Source organism: Acipenser ruthenus, chromosome 6 (assembly GCF_902713425.1).
Source record: "Acipenser ruthenus chromosome 6, fAciRut3.2 maternal haplotype, whole genome shotgun sequence".
In the NCBI taxonomy this organism is placed as follows: domain Eukaryota; kingdom Metazoa; phylum Chordata; class Actinopteri; order Acipenseriformes; family Acipenseridae; genus Acipenser; species Acipenser ruthenus.
The window spans coordinates 55,982,009-56,004,813 of NC_081194.1; the positions used below are offsets into that span (position 1 = coordinate 55,982,009).

Consider the following 22,805-nt stretch of genomic DNA (forward strand, 5'->3'; position numbering starts at 1 on the left):
CAGTACTTCTTAAACACTGCATTATTTACCAAGTCTCACACAAGCAGCCTTTACCAACAACAACCTTTATTTGAATGAACCTTCAGTACAAGATCACAACTTAACTGAATTTACGACCTGGCCCTTTAACTGTTTTTACTCAGGCACTGTGACATACATTGGAAAGAGGAGATTCAGAGCTTTAAAACAAGGTCCTATTTGTGTATTTCCGGAAGATGACCATATTAGGAGTTAGTAATGCGAGTGTTTTGCAGTGTTACTGCTGCTCTGTAAGACAGACCTACTCGATGCAGTAAACAAACATTTTCACTCAAAATCTTTACAAAATAAGAGAAATGGTGACATTGAAGGCACAAGGACCTATTTTTCGATAAATATATATTTGTTTTTCGTGTCTGTGGATCAGATGCACAAGACTAGAGCTGTTTAGGTTTATTTTGCCCTGGTTGCCACCTTACTGGCCTATCAAGCCACAGTGAACAGCCCCATCTTGTGCTACATGACCAGGGTGACTGGGACGAATAATTTGAATGGGTTTTTGCACATTTTCAGTTAATCGTTTTTTTGGGGGGGTTGCTTTTGGGCCCTTTTGTATATATGGCCATAATTCCTTTATTTATTATCCAATTTGTTCCACAAAAAAAAAAAACAATAATGTTTTTTTTTCTAAAAAGTGTCTCTTTTTCTGTAGTTTTGGTTATCTGTATTGAACAGGGTGAATTTCAGACTATTTCACTTTTTTATGGAAGCCTAGTGTGTGCACATTCATTTCATGTATGACATGTACCTGTAACCTTTATGGTTAAAGAGTTATACCCACAAATCTAACAACAGTAATAAACAGGCGAAAATAGCTCGGACCCTAAAAGGTTAATCACTCAGAGTAGTGCTCCTCCTATTGGCACAACCCAGTACTGCAATACTCCCACAGCAACAACAAAACCATTTAACTAACACCATATCATTACAACTCCCCTTCTTTATAAGTATTCCAACAAGTGCATTTATATGGGAATATGTGCAGTACTGGGTTGTGCCAATAGGTGGAGCACATTTTGATCCAGCTGGTCAGTCAATACGTGCAACAAATTGTTACATTAAAACAGATAATTTCAAAACCATGTTCATTGGATGCAGGAACCCTATTTAAGGTGGTGGGGGCAAAAACATTTTTATTACATGACATGGTTTTGGAAATATTTGTCTTTCTTGAAATGCTTATTATAAGGTCAATGCCACATTTGCCAAGAATAAATGTGTTCAAATTTCTACTGCTACAAATACACACTCACAGAAAACCAACCCCCATATTAAAGTGCTCTGTGAATCTCAAGTGAATTAGAGGCAACACATACACCTACCTCCATTCTGCTTCCACATGCAGGCGCTCGTACTTCTGCTCCACATCCCCCACAGTCAGGTCAGGGTGCAGCCAGTGGATCTCGTCCGATTTCAGATGCTTCAGACGCAGCCCGTAGCAGCTTGTGTAAGTGATATTGGGGCCTATCCTTCCACTCGTCAAGATAGAGTTAATGATATCCTGTAAAACAACAATCACAACACTGTTTATAAAAAAAAAAACAGATTACTGTATTACTTTGAATTAATGCTGCAGCGTTTATTATAAATTGCTCAAAACAACTGCAGCGCTTATTCAAGGGGGGCAGTAATTAGAAGTACTACGGTTTTTTACGGTATTTGAAAGCTGTTGAGCTCGCAGATCAGAGCAGGGTTTGACAAGGTGAGGACACATACCAGTATCACTACATAGTGCTGTGTACCTATTTTTTTTGTTTGTTTGGGTTCCATAAACATTACAGTAAAATACCAGTGTGTAATTGTAGTATTTTAAATAAAATGTATTTTGTTTCTGTTTGTAATGTTTTGCCATACTGTGTTTTGTATGCATTTCTTTATTAAGTGTTGCATTTATTTGAGCTGGGGTAGGGAAAAAAAAATGTACATGTTTCTCATTATTGAGAGTGTGGTGTCTATTACAAATCTGATATCTGAGTTTATTCAAGGGCGGCGGAAATTCAAAGTAATACGGTATCAATCCACATTGTATATACATGGGGTAATTATATCTTTATATTTCAACTAGAAGAACAGCCACCATAACGACAGCCTACTGGACCCTCTATTGGTAGCTTTCTGTGCTGAGATTATCTCCGTGAGATAGCTGTGCATAGATAGGTGCCGGCCAGCCAGTGTGGTAATGGCTGTGTAGTGTGTCATCCTGCAGCATTGCTGGAACTAAAGACCAATTAGTACACTTAAGTAGCGGGGTTCTGAAAAATATAGCGTTACACGTCCCCACGTGTTGCTACAACTGTTTAAATAATGTACCTGTCATTTTGTCAACTTTTTACACTTATAACTTTAAAGTCCGTTTCAACGCTCTTTTCAAAATGCCCACTATATTTTTCGGAACCCCACTCTTTAAGGCCTTATAAAAAACTCTGCCTTGGATAGACTTATTTCTCTACAGATGTCCAGTATGGGAAGCACACAAATATATATCAAGGCTCTCATAGATTTTTATCATCAAAATGGGAAAGTAATTGATTTCAATTGATTATACACTGATACATACAGTTCCTGTCATATCGCATTTTGAATATTATACTGATACTATATAGTATTCCAGCACAAACAAGCAGAAACTAGATTTCCTGAGTTTAAATATGTGTTTTTCAAAACCTGTTTCAAATCTTTGTCATCATTAGATTGATTAGCTAGACAGCTCCACGCACGGAAATATTTGTAGCTTGTCTCAAGTTTGCTTGTACAAGTTTTCCATCGTAAGGGCACAGCAAACAGCAGAAAAGCATAGTGAAAGTAAAGGTGTTTTTCCATTATTCCCACACAGTTTAAAAATAAAAAAGCAGTGAATAGACCCATTGCAAACATTAGAGTTACTCCCCTCATAAAAAAATGTAAAAGCACAGCAAAGTGTAACAAAGCATAGTGAAAGATTGTAAGCATTGTAAAGCAAAGGTAAGCATTGTAATGCCCAGAGAGATTAGTAAAGGAATATAAAAATATGTTTTAGATCTCCTTTCATAGCCTCTTAATTGTTTGAAACTATGAGAAAAAAAAATCGCAGTTAACTTCTGCGATTAACACGTTCATTTCTTTGGAGATTCATTTTTTTAACGCTCGTTAATCGCACTTCTCTGTCTTGAACCTCTTAGCACACCGTAATTCATTCCCTGCGGCACCATTTTAATATCCTGGAGCGCATGCAACGCAATGAGTGCAGTCGGCGTTTGCATAGAAAGTTAGTCATATGACTGCATTTTGGAGCAAAGTACTAAAAGTGAAGGAATTGTGAATGGGAAGTGTATTTAAAAAGGACATTCTGATGCATCTACTGTCAAATTGATTTTCACAAATGTAGGCTACATCTAATCTGAAGCACCACCTGGATGCTAAACATGCTTTCAGTTCTCAAAATACACTTTCTAGCAACAAAACAACAAATTAAATCACTTTTAGAAATTCAGGATCACTGCAAGCCCATGAATCAAGCTAAGTATGATAATAACCGATATATATATATATATATATATATATATATATAATAGTATTTACAATAAAGGAGAATATAAGCGTTACTCAGTGAATGCTTTGTTTTATTTAGACGATTTTAAGTTATTAATAAAAGAGAATACGGCAATGAAAAACATCAGTATACCCTTTTATAGGGAACTGATAACAAATATATACAGTATAATTTGAAATGCATTATGTTTCCTGCAAATTAAATATATGCATTGTACAAAAAAAGGTTTCCATCAAACTGGATTCTAGCAAACAAACATAATTCATAATGTGATGTCATGTTCATAATGACATCACAAGTTTAAAAGAATGGTTATCGCACAAAAATGTCTTGATCCAAAAAAATAAAAGTTTGATGCATTCCCATCCATTTTTTTCTATTCTGTCACTAGACCTCATTGAGTATTCTGGTTATATAACGTGTAGCTGGGACTGAAGGAACAAAGTATTTTCAAGAATTAACTGAAATTGGACAAATGTTGATTTATATAGATACCGATGTGTGTGTGTTTCATATTTTTTTAAGCTGTACAGTGCCCCTCATATTTATATAATAATAATAATAATAATAATAATAATAATAATAATAATAATAATAATAATAATAATAATAATAATCAAGCAGACAGAATGGCGGTCTAGTATCAGATACCCTCCGGAGATAGCTGCACCAAAACCTAAAATAAGTTATTTCAATCCTGCTTGAGAAAATTCGTAACCGAATCGACTACGGTGTTTTATTATTATTTGTAAAAAGCCATTCTAAATATTACATTGAACTTCTCAATATAATTCTCAATAAATGTCTCTATTATATTAGCAATATTGCACGAAATTCAACTATTCTTACACCGCACACCCTAGCATATTTATGTCCCACCTCTGCTCACTAATGATTGGACAGCTGCAAAACAAGGGGCAGATCTTTGACCCTGTCATTGGTTAAACCTACTCAAGACCATCCACTGTTTACGTCTCGCCTCCACTCACTTATGATTGGACTGCCGCGGAGAAAATGCAGATCTTCTATTGGTTTATTTTATTTAAAATAAAAAGAATAAAATTCTGCCCGATTAAATTGAAAAAAAAAAATGAATCAGCGATCAACTCTTTAGTTGATTAATCGGTCACATTAATCTGTTAATTGGAGCAGCCCTAATATTTATACTATGTAAGAAAACATTTTTTGGGGGACATGTAGTAAAACAGGATTAATTTTGAGACCCAAATAATCAGATTCTGTATACTCAACCAATAACACCACATCTACCTCAGTTTAGCAATGAAAAGCCCTTGCAAAACGTGAAAAGGAAATTATATTTTCTGCAGCCAGACACAACCAAACACACACGCAATGCGACAGAGCAACTACCTAACAGGAAGCTAGGTGCAACAGACAATGTATGTGTGTCAAATGTCATTGAAAGTATCAAAGTTTTCCATTGAGTAGCTTAGAATTATATTTTGTTCTGAAACAATACGTAGCACTTACACCGGCTTTCTTGTTGCTTCCTCTAGGGTTTATAGGGATTTGTCAGAGCTAACAATGTGGCAGTAAGGTACAAGCCTAGATGGACAGCACTGCCTCCATTGTAGACAAGTGTGAGCAAGCCAAGCCCAACTTGAACAGAGGCAGGGTTTAGCAGTCAGCCCGGAGCTGGAGAGCAAATTCTACGATACACATCACTTAAAACAGCAACCTATGGTTGTGTTCTTCCAGGTAGAGTTATTTACCACACATACGGTACACCAATGCCATGCAGACATCAAGACATGATGCACAGTAGGGCTGCCAGACTTTTTCCATGGGAAGGCTGTACTTTCTCAAAATAGTTTCATCCCACAAATATACAGCTAAAGTACTGATGACATACTTTCTTAGTTTAACATTAGAACCACCACGGTTATGTTCATCCCTGAAACCGCCGCCGGCAGGCATTATGACGGTTACATTTATAAACAACATCAATATTAAAATGAAAGACAAACTGTCAGATACAACTGAAAAGTTTTATTCAAGCACATCATATCAAACATCTGCACAGCCGAAACACTGTATTTAAATGAACAATTAAACATAAAAGGGTTTATTTTCTAACTTACCACATATAAAGCACTACTTCAAAAAATGAAAATCTATAATAAAATAAACATTTCAAAAGAAATTAGTGTGTAAACAGGTATATGCACACACAAAACTGTAAAAACAAAAGTAACATGTTTTCTCTTGTGTGTGTCACTTGGTGCAGCACTGAATCCAGGTTGAGCTGCTGCAGCCTGCTGCTTTACAGTTTTCTGATCGAAATGTTTCTGCCGAAGCGCTGTGGCTAGCTTCAAGATGAAATCTCTCCTACTGATATTTTCCCCGGAGCATTCCTTGTACAAAATGAAGGAATTGATGGCTGCCAGGTTCAGTACAGATAACCGGCTTGTATATAAAAATACAGAATATTGTAGGTTATATTAAAAATAAAAACATGTATTGTAAAAGGCAGTCAAAATGACTGCTGTGGCAGTTCTAGGTAGAGGGGATTATAAAATGACTGCCGTGGCGGTTTAGGGTTAATGCTGGCACATATTTAATATTAAATATCCCCCATCATTAACTTTCTTATAATAATGATGGGTTCTGTTTACACCTAATTATCATACTGTAAGGAAGGACCACCATCCTCGTTAGTATAATAATGTTACCACAAAAAATCTAATGTCTGGTTTCAAAGATACTCCCAGATTAGTGCTAATCAAGGTCTGCAAAACCAGCCCAATATCATTATACTGAAGAAGTCAGTAAAACGTTTGCCTACTTATTCACACCTTAGAATCTTGACTATGATTGAGCGTTTTTGAAGTTGAAGGTGAAATAGCAACAGCATCAACTTGATAAAAGGACATTTAACAAGCTTTTTGCATTGACTGTACCATACATGAGGCACTGACTGGAGCACCAGACACCATTCTGAAATTACTTTATTAGGAATAAACACTTCAAGGCTGCTTAAATATTACCAAAACTGTTGACTTTAACCTGACTACCACGTAATACCACGAAGCCACGTATTTTGCAAGTGTTACATACAGGGAACCAAAGGATGATAATTATAATAATAATAATAATAATAATAATAATAATAATAATAATAATAATAATAATAATAACAATAATAATAATAATAATTTTTATTTTATATAGCGCCTTTCATAGTGGACCACCATCACAAAGCGCTTTGCAAGATATGAGACTAGGGTGTGTGAACTATGCATCAGCTGCAGAGTCACTTACAACAACATCTCACCCGAAAGACGGAGCACATGGAGGTTAAGTGACATGCTCAGGGTCACACAATGAGTCAGTGGCTGAGCTGGGATTTGAACCGGGGATCTCCTGGTTACAAGCCAGTTTCTTTAACCACTGGAACCAAAGGATGTAGAAAATGCCCTGGCAGAAGCCAAGCCTACTTACCCTGATTGCCCAGGAGCTTTCACACTTGACCAGCTTGAAGTTCTTGCCCAGGTTGAAGCTGTTACTGATGAAGCAGACCTTTAGGATCTTGATGTCACCCCTGTCCCCTGGAATAAGCCTGTCAGGGGGTCTATCCGAGAGCCCGTCTAAACTGCGGCCTATGTCTCCCATGCTCCATGTCAGGGTGTTGGTGTCTCCTGCCATCGTCCAGTGCTGGTCACTGCTGTACCACCACCATCACACCACCCCCCTGCAAACAAAGGAACATATATCTCATCCATAACTGAAATATCAACACTGCTAGAAATACTTAAAGAGACTTCATAAATTCAAAAGACAAACATTCCGTCTATACCTACAATGTTTTCAGAGGTTTCTTGCAGTATTTCTAAACAAGGGCAGCATGCAGGATTTATTCAACACATTTGTAACAGAGAGAAGGTCAGAAGATGGGGTGAAAACTGGCCTCCCGACAGATGGTGGCGCTAGAGCTGTCAGTTCATGAGTCCCCACCAAGATGAAACCTGCCTTAAGTAGAGTCAGCTTTCGGCGGCCATCTTGGGAAGGGTGGTCACACGAACTGACAGCTCTAGCGCCACCAACTGTCAGGAGGCCAGTTTTCACCCCACCTTCTGACCTTCACTCTGTCACACCGTTAATTCATCAAGATACCAAACATACGGCCCGTGGGCCAGATGCAGCCGCGATTGATGTTTTGATCAGTCTCGCTCGTCCATTACTTATTTTAGTCCGACCAGCAATCGCAACATAAAGTTAGGGAAGTCTCTATACTGATATCCTAAAATATTATTTTGTCAATTTTATATTTTGAAAATCATAGAAACAATGTGCAACTTTTTGTGTAATTAAAAATCCAACAAAGATCAAGAACAAATGTATGTGAGGCTGATTGCTCCTTTTCTTTTTACTTTGCACTGGAATATTTAATCAGTTTTGTTAGAACTACAGAGCAGTTGAAGCTGACGTTTGAGATCTCAGTTGATGGATTACCATCTCAACTGCCATGAAAGTGCAATCAGTGCATTATCTTTTACAATGATTTTAGTACTTAACTTCCAATATAAAAACATATATGCCTAGTATTGGCAATAACAGTATACTCTGGTATAGTGGAGTGTTTCTATCATCATTAATGAAGAAGTTGTATTTGTAGCATAGTGGACCCCCATTCAAAACTGCATCTGTTCCTGGGTTTGATACTCCTGACCTATGCCATCAAATTAATGGTCTACATTGGGGAACGTAGCCACACTTCAAAGACTCAAACTATAGGTCAAGCCACAGTGTAGCCATGAAGCACATTAATAGATCTTTAAATACAAAATTGAAACACATAACTGACTGCATGAATAGAGCTGAACTATAAAGAAGTTTAGTAGTTCAAGAAACATAATATACACATAGTAGCTCTGATATTGTGGGGTAGACATCAGCTGTATCGCCTCAGACTACTGAACTAGCATTCCTGCCCCTGAGGCGTGCAACACCGCAGGTAAATAACGGCAAGGTGGAGGGCTGTTTTTTGTCTACAGCAGTGCTAATACACAGCCCCGGGCACATTCCTCCCCAGCCCTTCATCTGCAGCCGCATGCCTGGAATATTCTACTAGGGATTGTAGCTACTGAGCCCTTCACTGCAACACTCTGGACACGACACTGTAGCTCAAGGCATTGCCCAGAACCACTTGACTACTGTCAATTAAGTAAATTAAGCCTTGAAAGTTGATGCTAACAATTCCTACAGGTGTCCCAACTTTTGTTGATTACTTACAAACCCCCTGTCTGTATAAAAGCAGTGCTGGAACAGACTGTGTTACTACACCCTCTTAAGCATTATTTGGACAGTATTGTACTGCAGGAAGTAGTATATTGCTCTCATAATGGCGAGAAAAAGGCAATTAACAAAGGAAGACAGACAGACCATTATAACCCTTAAAAGTGCAGGTCTTTCCTTTAGAGAAATTGCAAAGAAAGCCAAGGTGTCAGTGAGTACAGTTTCCTACACCATCAAAAGGCACTTGGAAACTGGAGGAAACTCTGACAGGAAGAGGTCTGGCAGACCCAAAGCCACAACAGAATCAGAAGTTTCTGAGAGTCAACAGCTTGCATGATAGGCGGCTCACAGGACAACAGCTTCAAGCACAGCTTAACACTGGTCGAAGTAAGCAAGTCTCAGTTTCAAATGTGAAGAGAAGACTTCGAGCTGCAGGTTTGACAGGTCGAGTGGCAGTAAGAAAGCCATTGCTAAGATGGCAAAATAAGAAAAAGAGGCTTGCCTGGGCCATGAAGCACCGCCAGTGGACTACTGAAGACTGGAAGAAGGTCTTATGGACCGATGAATCAAAATTTGAAATCTTCGGTTCCTCACGCAGGGTTTTTGTACGCCGTCGAGTAGGCGAAAGGATGGTTCCTCGGTGTGTGACACCAACTGTCAAACATGGAGGAGGAAGCGTGATGGTCTGGGGCTCTTTTGCTGGATCCAGAGTCGGCGACTTGCACAGAGTGAGTGGCACCCTGAACCAAAACTGCTACCACAGCATTTTGCAGCACCATGCAATACCCTCTGGTATATGCCTAGTTGGTCAGGGGTTCATCCTACAGCAAGATAATAACCCAAAACATACCTCCAGGCTATGTCAGAACTACCTTAGAAGAAAAGAACAAGACTGTAGGCTTCAAATCATGGAATGGCCAGCACAGTCTCCAGACTTAAACCCCATCGAGCTGGTTTGGGATGAACTGGACAGAAGGGTGAAAGCAAAGCAACCTACAAGTGCAACACATTTGTGGGAACTTCTGCAACAGTGTTGGGAAGAACTTTCCGAACAATATTTGATTTCCATTGTAGAAAGAATGCCACGAGTGTGTTCGGCTGTTATATCTGCAAAAGGTGGCTACTTTGATGCGTAAAAAATTTAGATTAAATTTTTGTACATTGAGACATTAAACTGCGTAAATTTCAATAAAAACTGGAAAAATGGAGGTGTTCTAAAACTTTTGACCGGTAGTGTATATATATATATATATATATATATATATATATATATATATATATATAACAAGACATACATAACATAACAATACAATTAGATTATGTACATAGTTGAGTCGCTTGGCCTTGTTTCCACGTCGGAGGTATGGCTTTTTGGCCGCAAGTCTTCCATGCAGGCCACTTCTGACCAGACTTCTGGACAGTAGATGGGTGTACCATTCCCACTGTTTTCTGCCAATTCTGAGCTGATGGCACTGCTGGACATCTTTCGATTGCGAAGGGAAGTAAGCATGATGTGTCTTATCTGCTGCAGTAAGTTTCCTTTCCTAATCTATATACTGCTGTGTCTTTTCTTCTTTACATTCTTGTACTAACTCGAAATTATCCCAAAACAGTCTGCATGTCAGCACATGAGTGTTCCTGAGCTTTCTCTAAATTCTCTCTTGCAAGCCGACTGACTGTCAGGTGACATCACCACCTAGCAGCGCTGGGGAAAAGAGGACCAAATACAGAAAGCAAGCAGGGGCTGCATCTTGCACAATAAAATCAGATAACTCTTTCAGCACTTACTTAGGATGACATTTTACATATTGTGCTGTTACCCTTGTAGCGCCCTTTAAAAAGTACCAGATAACAAAGCAATCAACAACTATGATAAAGATACCTCATGGTTCTGGGAATTATTTTGCAGTGTTAGTATAATTGCAGTTAATCATGTCATTCTTATTAGTTGACACTTTTTAAAACTACTATAATGACGGTGGTACCATAATTCATATTTAAACCTAGGGCAAGTAACTTTGCAAAAAGACTAATACTGCGACTACTATGACTGTGATGATCAAAGAGGCAGCAGATCTAAACACTCATGTGAATTAAACTGCCACTAAGCCCACTGTAAAGATAAAGGTTGTTGTGATATATGGTGATACCTTGCTTGTCTCAGATTCTGGGAGTAAGACTGTTGCAATTGGAAAAGTTCCAGGGTTCAAATGAGCCTTGCAATTGTATTTACAAAAGAACAACACCTTTTTACAATTGAGAGATGCAAGCTAAACGTTTAAGGAGGTACTTCTCTCCCCAGCACCGTCCTATCTATATTGCGGGGTAAATCTAGCTCCTTATACCTCCAACTCACAATATATACTGATTCCTGGAGATCACATGACCAATTCCCTGGTAGTGTACTGTACTGTAGTGTGTTGTACTTTACTGTGCTGTACTGTACTGTACTGTGCTGTAGTGTACTTTACTGTGCTGAACTGTACTGTACTGTGCTGTGGTGTACTGTGCTGCATTGTGTTGTATACTGTACTGTGCTGTAGTGTACTGTAGTGTACTGTGCTGTAGTATACTGAGCTGTACTGTGCTGTAGTGTACTGTTCTGTAGTGTACTGAGCTGTACTGTGCTGTAGTGTACTGTGCTGTAGTTACTGAGCTGTACTGTTCTGTAGTGTACTGTACTGTACTGTACTGTGCTGTACTGTTCTGTAGTGTACTGTACTGTGCTGTAGTGTACTGTACTGTGCTGTAGTGTACTGTTCTGTAGTGTACTGAGCTGTACTGTGCTGTAGTGTACTGTGCTGTAGTGTACTGAGCTGTACTGTGCTGTAGTTTACTGTGCTGTACTGTGCTGTAGTGTACTGAGCTGTACTGTTCTGTAGTGTACTGTGCTGTACTGTTCTGTAGTGTACTGTGCTGTACTGTTCTGTAGTGTACTGTGCTGTAGTGTACTGTGCTATATTGTGTTGTAGTTTACCGTACTGTGCTGTAGTGTACTGTGCTGTGCTGTACTGTACTGTAGTGTAGTGTAGTGTGCTGTACTGCAGTATAGTGTAGTGTGCTGTGCTGTACTGTAGTGTACTGTGGTGAAGTGTACTGTACATGCTGTGGACAACAGTGCTCCGACAGGTCTCGAAAGATTTGGCCTGTACACTATGAACAGCTGTGTTCATTTAGTTTTTCACCTCACTAGTGACCCAAATTAGACAAGCAAACTCAATGGATCAGTCTTCCTCAATGTTTTCATTGAGATATTAGAGAACAGTATTGCTACATGTACCACTATTTATAGTTAGAGATGGATGAAAACGGAAGCTGATGAAAAAAATACCATATGCTATAAAAATAGGATCCTGTTTTAATTATCTAAAAATGTTTACACCCATAACAACAGTGCTTGAGATGTAGCTTTGCCAACCTGACGCAATTTCTCGCTGGTCTTTTGCAAGAATTTAAAAAATATGATGAGAGAGGAATAACCAAGGGTTGAACAGGAATTCATATTCAAAATAAAATGTTTACAGATAAAATACATGTGGTTTCATTTACTATGCTAGGTGGTGGTATTCTCTTATATATGGGTGACTTTGTAAAGGCACTTGACAGCTCTAAAAGGAATCAAGACCTTTTATAAAAACATTCTTTGATAATGTTTATAGCTGTCAGAAAAAGTTGCCCAAAAGTTGCCTCACAATACATCATTCTGTAAAATGTCACAAAAAATATCAAGTTTATGTTTAGAAAACCACACAAAAATACCCAGAAAGTATTGTAGCTCTGTCCAGTGTCACTGTGAGTAAATGTCACAAATAAATGATCAGCTTTGCCACAGATGCACCACAGCCAATCAGAAGGGACAGTTAGTACAACAAGTAAACGAAATGTTAAGTGAAAAATAGCCTATTTCTCACCTGCGCTTTCTTGACTATCTAGAGGCATTCTGAGCGAGGTTACAAAATGCAATGCGTTCCTATGTGTTATATCAATATTTATACAAAGAAATATAAAGCCATAATAACAAACTCCCCTCCCCAAATATATTTATTCACTCTTATTTACTTTTTTTATTTTCTCTTATTTTTTTTATTGCATTCAGAGACACAACATGTTTCTCCCCATCCAGTTTTAACCGAAAACAGAAAACCTTAGTGCACTAACAAACTTTAACCACAATAACAAAATGTTCTACTAACCAATATTTGTTTTTGGAGACTACATTCTATTACTTTCTGAATATATATATCTACTGTATTATTGAATTGTGGTTTGTCACACTTGTACTTTGCTTGAACAAAAGTTATTGTATTTCTTGCTCTTATTGTATTACTTGTATTGTAACACTTGAAATGTATTTGCTTAAGATTGTAAGTCGCCCTGGATAAGGGCGTCTGCTAAGAAATAAATAATAATAATAATAATAATATATATACAGTACTGTGCAAAAGTTTTAGGCAGGTGTGAAAAAATGCTGTAAAGTAAGAATGCTTTCAAAAATAGACATGATAATAGTTTATATTTATCAATTAACATAATGCAAAGTGAGTGAACTGAAGAAAAATCTAAATCAAATCAATATTTGGTGTGACCACCCTTTGCCTTCAAAACAGCATCAATTCTTCTAGGTACACTTGCACACAGTTTTTGAAGGAACTCGGCAGGTAGGTTGGCCCAAACATCTTGGAGAACTAAGCACAGTTCTTCTGTGGATTTAGGCAGTCTCAGTTGCTTCTCTCTCTTCATGTAATCCCAGACAGACTCGATGATGTTGAGATCAGGGCCCTGTGGGGGCCATACCATCACTTCCAGGACTCCTTGTTCTTCTTTACGCTGAAGATAGTTCTTAATGACTTTCGCTGTATGTTTGGGGTCGTTGTCATGCTGCAGAATAAATTTGGGGCCAATCAGATGCCTCCCTGATGGTATTGCATGATGGATAAGTATCTGCCTGTACTTCTCAGCATTGAGGAGACCATTAACTCTGACCAAATCCCCAACTCCATTTGCAGAAATGCAGCCCCAAACTTGCAAGGAACCTCCACCATGCTTCACTGTTGCCTGCAGACACTCATTCGTGTACCGCTCTCCAGCCCTTCGGCGAACAAACTTCCTTCTGCTACAGCCAAATATTTCAAATTTTGACTCATCAGTCCAGAGCACCTGCTGCCATTTTTCTGCACCCCAGTTCCTGTGTTTTCGTGCATAGTTGAGTCGCTTGGCCTTGTTTCCACGTCGGAGGTATGGCTTTTTGGCCGCAAGTCTTCCATGAAGGCCACTTCTGACCAGACTTCTCCGGACAGTAGATGGGTGTACCAGGGTCCCACTGTTTTCTGCCAATTCTGAGCTGATGGCACTGCTGGACATCTTCCGATTGCGAAGGGAACTAAGCATGATGTGTCTTTCATCTGCTGCAGTAAGTTTCGTTGGCCGACCACTGCGTCTACGGTCCTCAACGTTGCCCGTTTCTTTGTGCTTCTTCAAAAGAGCTTGGACAGCACATCTGGAAACCCCTGTCTGCCTTGAAATTTCTGCCTGGGAGAGACCTTGCTGATGCAGTATAACTACCTTGTGTCTTGTTACTGTGCTCAGTCTTGCCATGGTGTATGACTTTTGACAGTAAACTGTCTTCAGCAACCTCACCTTGTTAGCTGAGTTTGGCTGTTCCTCACCCAGTTTTATTCCTCCTACACAGCTGTTTCTGTTTCAGTTAATGATTGTGTTTCAACCTACATATTGAATTGATGATCAATAGCACCTGTTTGGTATAATTGTTTAATCATACATCTGACTACATGCCTACAAAATCCCTGACTTTGTGCAAGTGTACCTAGAAGAATTGATGCTGTTTTGAAGGCAAAGGGTGGTCACACCAAATATAGATTTGATTTAGATTTTTCTTCTGTTCACTCACTTTGCATTTAGTTAATTGATAAATATAATCTATTAACATGTCTATTTTTGAAAGCATTCTTACTTTACAGCATTTTTTGTATATATAAAACTTGTACAGTACTGTATATATATACACCTGCCTTGCACAGTACTGTATATAAATATATATATATATATATATATATATATATATATATATATATATATATATACACACTGTCTGTTGTAAAATGTTAGCAGAAAAACAACATTCACAAAAAATGTAATCTACTTTTTAAATGTAAATTTAGCAGAGTTCGTATGTGTCCATTATAACCCCGTTGCTGCACGTTGTTGCAGAAGTGTGCCTACAACTAATACATAACACATAAAGGAAATACCTATACACTGCAGTGTAAAATATGATTTTGAGAAGCTGATGCTTCACTAGAAAGTGCATTCTTATTCATGACAGGACATATGAAGTCATTGTCCTAGAACTGAAGTCATTGTATTTTATCTTGCTCTTAATAGTATTAATACTTGTACTGTGATTCTTGAAATTTATTTTTTGTCTACGACTGTAAGTTGCAGTCGTAGATAAGGGCGTCTGCTAAGAAATAAATAATAATAATAATAATAATAATAATAATAATAATAATAATAATATGGTGTCTAGTTTGTTTATCTGAAGATGGAATTTGGTGATCACAGTCTATGACAACAAGAAACCCTTTTCCTATTTAAAAACTAACGAGTGCAAGTACAGTTCTCAGTTATAGAGAAACTTGAAGAGTTGGGATGGCATTCCTCCTCGATTTCTTAGGGGCACTTCAGCACATGTTTAATAGGGACACTGGTCGCCAGTGCTGGAAAGAGGGTCCATGGTTTCATATGCCAACAAATCATCACTAGCACAATACTTTTGGCATAGCCGACCAACGTGACTTCTGTATATTACTCATGTATGACTCAATGTAGTCAGATAGAGGAGGAAGCTCATTTATACTCCCCCACTTAAGCATGCACTTCTCCACATCCCATCGTCAGCCATGTGGAAAGATGGTGCACAAAACTCATCTAGAATATTGTGTTCAGTTCTTGTCACCTAGCTACAAAAAGGATATTGTTGCTCTAGAAAGAGTGCAAAGAAGAGCGACCAGGATTATTCCGGGTTTAAAAGGCATGTCATATGCAGACAGGCTAAAAGAATTGAATCTATTCAGTCCTGAACAAAGAAGACTATGCTGTGATCTGATTCATGCATTCAAAATTCTAAAAGATATTGACAATGTCGATCAAGGGGACTTTTTCGACCTGAAAAAAGATACAAGGACCAAAGGTCACAAATGGCGATTAGATAAAGGGGCATTCAGAACAGAAAACAGGAGGCACTTTTTTACATAGAGAATTGAGGGAGTCTGGAAACAACTCCCCAGTTATGTTGTTGAAGATGACACCCTGGGATCCTTCAAGAAGCTGCTTGATGAGATTCTGGGATCAATAAGCTACTAACAACCAAATGAGCAAGATGGGCCGAATGGTCTCCTCTCGTTTGTAAACTTTCTTATGTTCTTAAGTTCATATGTGTACAACGGAGGATAAAAGACACATCTTAAGTAACCAACATGCTGTCTGCTGTGCTAAAAGAGTTGGGCTTCATTTGATGTTAAACTGTATTACCAGTGGCACTCAACTCAGACAAAATGCTCTCTATATAAATATGCATTCCAGACATCATGTACGTGTTCTCAAATGTCATTTGAATTTGTGGTTGTGACCTTGCTTATTGATATAGGTATTCTTAAATGCACTAGAGCAAATATGCAGTAGCTGTCACTTGCTCCCCATTCATTTGCTCAAATCTTAACCATGAAAAGATATATAACCATTACTCTTGTACCAGTGTTATAGCAAGTTCTGATAAAAACAAAGTCATTTAATGTATAAAATTCCTGATTTGGTTGCATTTTGCATTTATTCTATACATTGACTTCTGCTTTTATAGAACAAACACCCACACATCCTAACAACCTGGATATACTTTAGTAAAAGCCATTGAAGTGTCAGAATCTAGAGGTATGAAGGCATCTGTCTGTCTGAATATCAAACTTATATTTTTACATATGAAATCGGTCCTGGTGGTCTACCTTTTCATGTGACTGAGGGCTCTAATTTTGAAGTTACAGCCGTGACGGTTGATGAATGTCACTGACAGGCTTGTTTAAAATGGTACAGTAGTCCCTTGGATAATATGCCGGGCACAACGTATGTTCCCCAATAATATCAACTTCAGTGTGACACTAAGTCACTGTCAATTGCATGATCCAAAGAGACATACTGAAAAAAAACAGCTGTTATACTGACACCAAAGACTCAACAGAAATAAACATATGATTAAAATCACAGAGGTTAAACTAACTGCAATTGTTCAATTAAAATTCTGAATTTAAAGTCTTTGCTTTGCAAAAGTATGGGGTAGGCTATGTGTTTTACTTGTTGCAGTCACGTGTACTATGAACATTTTTGAATGATTAATTTTCGTAAACTGTGTGCAGTATATGTAAAGTACTATATAGTATCATAATGTGTCAATGTGGCACCATTATCTATTTTTTTTTTTATATAATTTAGTCGTTGCCAATTAGTTTTTTTGTTTTTTTTTTAAATAATTTTTTCTCCCCAATTTGAAATGCCCAATTATTTTTTAGGCTCAGCTCACCGCTACCACCCCTGTGCTGACTCGGGAGGGGTGAAGATGAACACAAGCTGTCCTCCGAAGCGTGTGCCGTCAGCCGCCCGCTTCTTTACACACTGCGAACTCACCGTGCAGCCGCCTCAGAGCTACAGTGTCGGAGGACAACGCAGCTATGGGCAGCTTTACAGGCAAGCCCGCAGGCGCCCGGCCAGACTACAGGGGTCGCTGGTGCGCGGTGAGCCGAGGACACCCTGGCTGACCTAACCCTCCCTCCCCCCGGGCGACGCTCGGCCAATTGAGTGCCGCCCCCTGGGAGCTCCCGTCCACCGTCGGCTGTGGAATAGCCTGGACTCGAACCGGCGACGTCCAGGCTATAGAGCGTATCCTGCACTCTAGCGAGTGCTTTTACTGGATGCGCCACTCGTGAGCCCACCATTATCTATTTTGATCTATTTAAATTAAGTAGAAAGTAGGCTACAGTAAAAAAAAAAAAAAAAAAATAGAAAATGTGCTAAAACCATTTACTTTCAATTTCAAATAATGCTTTTATTATGTTTGCATTGTACAGTAATGTGTACAAGACAGCAGCATGCTGTGTTTCCGGGAGCCTATACTAAAGTAACAATAAAGTGTGCTAGATATTAATTTAATTTTACTACTGCATACTGTATAGGCCTACTGTAATCTATATTTTTACATAATGTAATGTGTACAGAGGACACATTCATGTTACTTCAGCGCAATGATTTATACATAATTTATACAAATAAATTCAGTGCTATAAATGTATGTGTGTGTGTGGCAATGCGCCCCGTCCCTGTGTGCATTTGTGTGTATGTTGCGTGTGTTAATGTTGGTGTATAGTCATTGGTACACGGGATATAAACGGGTCTGTGTTTCACGTGTATTTAGAAAGTGTAGATTTGTATTTAGGCACGAGGAGAGCACAAATCACTTCACGTGCTGGTTAAATGTAATGTGTGGCACGGGGTTGCACGTAATTAATTCACGTGCTGGGATTCAAGTGAATAATTAATTAGTAATTGAATCCCAGCACAACAGTATATATAGATGCACATTTTCACTCAGTCGGGGTTAGGTGTTCGGTGAGTGGAGAACGGGATTGGAGACGGAGGTAAAGATAATAATAATAATAGTAATAGTAATAGTTAAATCTGCTCACCGTGTTTTGTCTGTGTAGTCCGTTTTTGTTTGTCTTTTTATTTTGGCGTGTAGTGCCGTGTCCCGTGAATTGTGTAGTGCCGTGTCCCTTTTATTTTCTGTGCTGTTTTATTAAATGCTGAGCGAAACCATTCGCTCAGCTCCACCAAAACCCCAAGTCTCTGTCTGTTTACTCCCTGCTTCTGGTCTGACGCCACCCACTCCGGCCGTCTTTGTGACAGTGTGTCATTTTTTTTTTTTTTTCAACCTGACATCTTGTTATTTCGGACACATTCTCGATCCCCCAACATGTCCGTTTTAGCAAACGACTACTGTAAAGCTAAAGACTGGTGTGGAAAAAAAACTGGCAGACATTACAGAACATTGTGGATGACACAGGTATTTGATTGCCAGTAAACGATATCTCATTTTGATACTTTGTGTTCAAATAAGCTTGCTCTTTATGGCTCTCGCTTACCGGTACATATCTCTCGGTAATCAGCCCGAAAGGCTTAAAAAGGCCATTTTCTGTAGTATACAAAATATACATCATTTCAAACCTAGCGACCGTGAGGTGTGTGATTTAAAGATATACCGGTAATACTATTTTTTAGTAGGCCTGGAATACATATTATAACAATGTTGAAAATACTTGAGCTACCAGTACTTATATTAAAGGTTTTGCCTTTACATTTCCATGTGCATCTCAGGGTTAATGCATTTTGTTGTTTTGAATGGATTTGTGTTTAATAACAGAATAGTGAGTACACATAACATTTGAATGTCTTTTTTATTTTTAGTAAGTCATTAGTTGATGTATAAGCTGAGTCGGGGATGGAGAGGGGTGATGCTGGGACGCCAGAATCACTGCCGAGCCCCCTTAAAGTGTCATGGGCTAGTCGACGAAACACCAAGGATGGAAGGTGCCCACTTGAAGACCCCAGAGAAGTACCCTACTCAGACGTTTGTCATGCTGATGCGCTAGGAAGGCCGCACAGTGGTTGATCCCTGGAGCCAGGATTGCAGCCGTTGTGTGTGCTGATGCACCAGGGAGGCAAAATATACTGATCCCTGGAGCCAGCATTACACTTCGGCCATCAACACCAGGCAGAAGGATAGCTACATCATCAGATGGAAGGAAATGCAGATGGTTCACTTTAGTTTACAGTAAAAGAAGCTATGTCTTAGTTGGTGCTTATCTTGGCGAGAGCTGAGTCAAATATAAGCATGAAGTTTTAACACCTACTCTCATGTAATGGAAATCATAAATGACTAAGATATATAACTGAAGTTTAAGAAAAGGGTTTACTAGTAATCATCTTAGCACCATTTCTACAGCATTAAGGCTGCTACCCAGTAGACGCAATGCGACAAGCGAAACTGTGCAGAAATGTGACAAAATGACTAGAACCTATACTTTTGATAAGCATCTTTCACACCACAGGAAACACCATTTTTTGTTTAGTCGGTTTTGGTTTATAATGAAAGGTATTAATATTAATTAGTATTGATTTTATTTCTATTTTCTTTTTCTTTTTTTGTAATTTAAATAATATCTATGGCTGCTACCTAATTAGAATCTAGGGTTATTTGATTAATCTAAGAAGGACCCACCGGCAAATAAGTAACCAACTTACAGGTGGTAATGTGTAATTACTTATAAATTATAATTAATAAAATAAATAATTAAATAATTAATAACACGTTGGTACATGAGGACAGCATTATGTGTTTTTATATATATATATATATATATATATATATATATATATATATATATATATATATATATATATATATATATATTACACTGCATGACTCACAAAGTTAGTCTGTTTGTTTGTTGGGTTTTTTTAATAAAAAAATGTTTAATGTATTTGTCATCCAAATCTTTTAAATCATGTTTTCAATCGTCAAATTTGTGAACAACCAAGAAGTGTCAGCTGTCCCAAGCATTTGGGTGCAAGGGGATAGTGGCCTTCTTACAAAACAGGAAACATGATTAATAAGGCAGTTCAAAACAAGGAACCTCCTGCAAATTCCTGGCAGGAACACACCATTTTTTTTTTTTTACAAATCAGGTAAAGTATTTATTATCTCTACAATTGTCATAAAACTTAAGAACATTCTTTAGTACAAGTTACAACTATCAGAATGTTTTTTTTTTTTTTCCCCACAGTAGAGTCCCACAGTAGAGCTTTAAAAAAAATACCTTGTGCAAACAGATGATGAACCACTGCACAAGCGTAAGAGAATGTAAGTCATGTCATTTTAGTTTTCAATATAGTGGAGGAAATATACACATATCCCACTTTTAGGTTTATATATAGAGTACTGAACAAATACTATGAATGTTGGCACAGTAATGCATGGAAAAAGGGAATTGATTTTAATGATAGTGCGTCAAAATGTATTCTCAGCACTGTACAGACTGAAGCACTTCCTGGGAGCACTGACAGCACTGTACCCACTTCCTGTGACTCCCTAATATAGATTCTGTGCCAGGAATGGGCTGCAAACCCATAGACCAGGATTGCTGACACAATATGTAAGCGCACTGCTGCCGTGCACAAGGCAAAGGGATGCTCCACAAAGTGGTTCCAGAATAAACAGATGTTCTTTCAAACTTGAATGTCTATTTACTTGTGTCAAGTCTCTGTATGTTCCATATGGTTACATCATCATTTTAAATGTAAATTAATAATGTAATTTATTCCAGACCAAACTGATAATTTTGGTCAAGCCCTGAATCTGAGGATGAGTCCGTTGTAGTGTTATCAACTCCAGCGAATTGTGTGTCAGACAGGCTCAGGAAAGGCAGATGACTTCTAAATATTTGGGGGCATATCTTCTTCCTGTCTTTATCTAGCCACGTAGAAATTATTATTATTATTATTATTATTATTATTATTATTTATTTATTTATTAGCAGACGCCCTGATCTAGGGAAACTTACAATTGTTACAAAATCACAGTGCACAGTATCACATTACAAAGTATCACATTAATCCAGTGTGCACTCCATATTTCTTTTTTTTTTTTTTTTCTCTCACTTTTTTCCCTTGTAGTTTCACCGGTATTTATAGTCGACCATGTAATTTGCGCACAGTTTAGACCTGGTTTTCACATGTCAATTGAAACACAAACGCTAACACTGTTGACGGTTTGCTACATACATTTGTATGTAAATGAGGACATGCCCCTAAAGTTCAGCCCATGTCCAGCGCTAATGCTGACTTGCCGAATGAGCATTAAAACACGGTTGCTAAATCACATAGGTGGGTAAAGTCTGTTTGCCCACACGTGCGCCTGATTCTAGTGCGCTAACTGTTGGCAAAAGTGTTTTGCGATTGCCTTAGGGGTTTGCGAACATTGCTAAATAGGGCCCTTAGTGTATATTGAAACTAAAATCTAATGACAGTGTTGACAGTTATGGATAACTGACAGAATGTATGTAGATGGTGCAAGCGATGCTGCAATTGAAGCCTTCATAAAATCATGGCTAAAATATGCTGGTGAAAGGGATGGAGGGAGGAAACAGAGGCACAGGCAGTAAGGTAAAAACATCTAATCAAATGACTTATGCTGCAATCAGTAATGTCTTACTGACTGCAGAGTATCTAAATGTGTTCCGTTGCAATTTAGCCCAGAAATCTATAGAAAGAGTGCAAAGAAGAGCGACCAGAATAATCCCAGGTTTAAAAGGCATGTCGTATGCAGACAGGCTAAAAGAATTGAGAATTGTGATGGTCTGGAACCAACTCCCAAATAATGTTGTTGAAGCTGACACCCTGGGATCCTTCAAGAAGCTGCTTGATGAGATTCTGGGATCAATAAGCTACTAACAACCAAACGAGTAAGATGGGCCGAATGGCCTCCTCTCGTTTGTAAACTTTCTTATGTTCTTATTTACTGAAGCGTACTGAAGTGAACCACAAGCTTGTTCCCCAAATTATTACAGCCTGCTGTATCCTGCACAATCTGTGCCAGGACGGTAAGGAGGTGCTCAGGCAAGCAGAGGAACAGCTACCTCAGCCTCCAGCAAGAATTGCATAACAGCGATATGAAGAGGGTCCTGCTATTAGAGATGCACTGCTAGCTTTATTTTTGTAACCCGACAGTGTACTTTTATTTTGTATCACATTTTTGTTTTATTAGCTTATTTTCTATCTCTTTATACCAAATATAGCATGTGCTGTACTTGTATGACTGCTTCTGCTTAATAAAGAATTGGAATATTGAGTAGTATTGCTG

The 22,805-nt window shown here is 38.3% G+C and overlaps 1 protein-coding gene across 2 annotated transcripts in view; it reads right to left on the reverse strand.

The window, feature by feature from the left end:
• LOC117411343 (protein-tyrosine kinase 2-beta-like) overlaps window positions 1-22,805 on the reverse strand; it is a 67,581-nt gene that overhangs the window by 38,094 nt on the left and 6,682 nt on the right. For both annotated transcript variants that reach the window (XM_034018710.3, XM_034018709.3), the window contains exons 2-3: window positions 7,031-7,280; window positions 1,362-1,540 (exon numbers count right to left, since the gene is read on the reverse strand). In XM_034018710.3, coding sequence (XP_033874601.1) covers window positions 1,362-1,540; window positions 7,031-7,234 — 383 coding nt within the window. In that variant the 5' untranslated portion in view covers window positions 7,235-7,280. The remainder of the gene's footprint in view (window positions 1-1,361; window positions 1,541-7,030; window positions 7,281-22,805) is intronic.